At 35.4% G+C, this 2,931-nt stretch overlaps 1 protein-coding gene across 1 annotated transcript; it reads left to right on the forward strand.

Annotated features, from left to right (window-relative positions):
* The first annotated feature begins 427 nt into the window (after positions 1-427).
* LOC111402597 (GDSL esterase/lipase At5g08460-like) lies at positions 428-2,646 on the forward strand. Its single transcript, XM_023030978.1, has 5 exons — positions 428-664; positions 760-881; positions 1,318-1,566; positions 1,653-1,905; positions 1,984-2,646. The coding sequence occupies exons 1-5, from the start codon at positions 439-441 to the stop codon at positions 2,193-2,195; spliced, it is 1,062 nt and encodes a 353-aa protein (XP_022886746.1). The 5' UTR covers positions 428-438; the 3' UTR covers positions 2,196-2,646.
* Positions 2,647-2,931: the final 285 nt, after the last annotated feature.

Raw genomic sequence — 2,931 nt, forward strand, 5'->3', positions numbered from 1 at the left:
CGAATATATTCATATTACAGTACTTCGTGAGTTTTAAATCGATCAAATTGGTCGAAAGCTTTTCAGACTCTAATTTATCATGTAGAGGTGTAGTCTAAATGCTTACCAGTTTAACCAAACAAAAATATATGCTATTTAGTCCCAAAAGCGTGAAAAGAACTGTGATACAACCGACAGATTTGTTCTTCATGGTGGTCAGCGGAGAGCTTACAATACAAGAATGGCAGTTACCATCTGCACAAAAGATTGCATAATCATTCCCTTCATTACGTCAAAGATTATAATCTTTGTATTTTAATTTCTGTTACTTGTAATTCACGTATAACTTTATCCTGGATGATTTTTCTCGTGCCTTTCTGTCTTTAAAAGAAGCTGCTATTTTCACACCATTTATGTTTCTTCTTTTTCACAGAAAAGAAAACGAAAATGCAGAAATTTATGATTCTGATTCTGATTATGTTCTTCTTGTACATTTCTTCAGTGAATTCCGATCCTTTTCCTGCTGTTCCTGCATTGTACGTTTTTGGTGACTCTTTGTTTGACAATGGAAATAATAATCTTTTACCAACTCTAGCCAAGGCTGATTTTTCGCCCTATGGCATGAATTTTGACGGAGGCGCCACCGGAAGATTTACCGATGGAAAAACTATTCCTGATTTCATTGGTAGCATTCTTCAAGCTATGCCTATTTTAATTTTTTTAATTATTATTAATTTGAATTAGTATGTATTTTAAATGATATTTCTTTATTTTTTGTAGCTGAGTTTCTTGGACTGCCATTTTCACCACCATATTTGAGTATGAGATCATCACCAAAGTTGACAGGGTTGAATTTTGCGTCTGCATCATGTGGCATTCTTCCTGAGACTGGAAATTACTTGGTATTTTTTGGCCTTTTCACATTAATCATCGAATCAATCTTCTAAAAAGGCTTTCGTTATCGCGTTAGCCATAATTTTTCACATATTCATGTTGCGACTTTTATTCTAGTTCTCGCTTCATTTTTTGGATATGCAAAAGTTGCCTTGCCTTGCCTGTGTACCTAGGGTTCGTTTAGCATAGTTTCTACTTTTGCTTCTTGAAAAATAGTTCTTTAATAAAGTTAGTTTAAATCTGCCTTCTCTAAAAGTAATAACACAATATTTTCAAAATGTTATTCATACATGTTCAAAAGTAGTTTCTTAATTTCAGAGGCAGTTTTTGACTTTGACATTTCAAAAGTCATGCCAAATAAACCCTTGATCTACTTCATGACTTGCGCAAATAATTGTGCAGAATTTAGTTTCGTAGATCATTCAATTTATCGGGTTGTTGCAGGGTAAATGCTTGAATTTTGCTGAGCAGATTGACTCATTCAACAATACAATTAAACCAGAATTGCCCAAGCACTACAAAACCTCGTCCGAGGTTTCAGATTATTTGTCAAAATCATTGTTTGTGATTGCTATCGGCAGCAATGACTACATCAACAACTATCTTGATCCAGGATTATATGACACAAGTAAACATTATGATCCTCTATCTTTCGCTAGACTTCTGATCGGGAACCTATCCCTACAATTTCAGGTAATTTTTCCTTAACAAACATAAGATAGAGTGATAAACTGACAATGATGCAAGTAATGACTTTTATCTATTTGTTTTGAGTGCAGAGACTATACAAATTAGGAGCAAGAAAAGTTATAATGTTTGAAATTGGACACATTGGGTGCATCCCGTCAGTTACAAGGCAATTTAGTCACAGTGGACAATGCGTCGAGGATGTTAACCAGCTTGCAGTAATCTTTAACGATGAGCTAGCCACCATGCTTAAGAATTTGACATCAACCTTGAAAGACTCAGAATTTATACTTGGTCAGGGTCATATGCTTAGCTATGATGCTATCATAAATCCATCCAATTATGGTAACAAATTCTAATTCAATCACAAAGAAAATTGCGTTAACCATTATTAGATCGATGATTTTTAAGTTATTACTTCAGGTTTAGAAGACTCGAGTAATCCATGCTGTATTACATGGGCTAATGGGACATCAGCCTGCATTCCAGGGCTGGCGCCGTGCAAGGACCCCGAAAAACACTATTTCTGGGATGGCTATCATTTGACTGAAGCTGTATATAAGGTCATTGGCACTCGGTGCATCAATGGTACTGTTTGTGTACCTAAAAACATAAAAGACCTTGTACAGATTTGAATATGTTACATGGAAGTGTCATACTTCGTAGCTTCATACTCGAATTAAGGAAGAAAAATGGCATAGGAAAATATTTTGCGGTACTAGTGTCACATTGTCATTGGGTCACGTGTAAAGAGGTTTGAGGCTGCAAGTAGCAGCAGAAGGACCGGGAGGACAAAAAGGAAATTTATATTGATACATAGGGGAAAAAAAAGAATTCTTTAACAACATATTGGGCAGCCTAGCTCCTTCCGGCCCTAGAGAAGGATGATCTTATACTAGCACATCAATTGACAAGTTAAGAGTTTCGCACCTCTCAATTCTGAGCAGCGAATGAATATTAGTTTAGGTGAGGAATATGAATCGACATTGGTATTTGATATATTAGCTTATAAACACAAGGATTACAATGGTCCATTCATTTTTTACATTGATATAGAAGAGTTTTTAGAAAAATGCTATTTGTACATCGAGATTGACATTCCGATTTGCACTCTCCTCATATGGGGGGCATACCCAATAAAAAAATCATGTATCCCCCCCTCATGTGACGGGAGTGCACACCAAAGTGTCAATCCCTGTGTACATGTGGCAAAACTTGAGTTTGTAGGTAATTAACAATGGTTATAACAACTCGTTATTTTTTACAAAGTGCTTAGCCCCCGTTTAACCCCCATTACATCTAATCAAATTAAATTAAATTTTTTTCTCTGATATTTTCAACCATACAATCTTCAATAAAATAATATTATGC

Source organism: Olea europaea, chromosome 10 (assembly GCF_002742605.1).
Source record: "Olea europaea var. sylvestris chromosome 10, O_europaea_v1, whole genome shotgun sequence".
Taxonomy (NCBI): Eukaryota; Viridiplantae; Streptophyta; class Magnoliopsida; order Lamiales; family Oleaceae; genus Olea; species Olea europaea.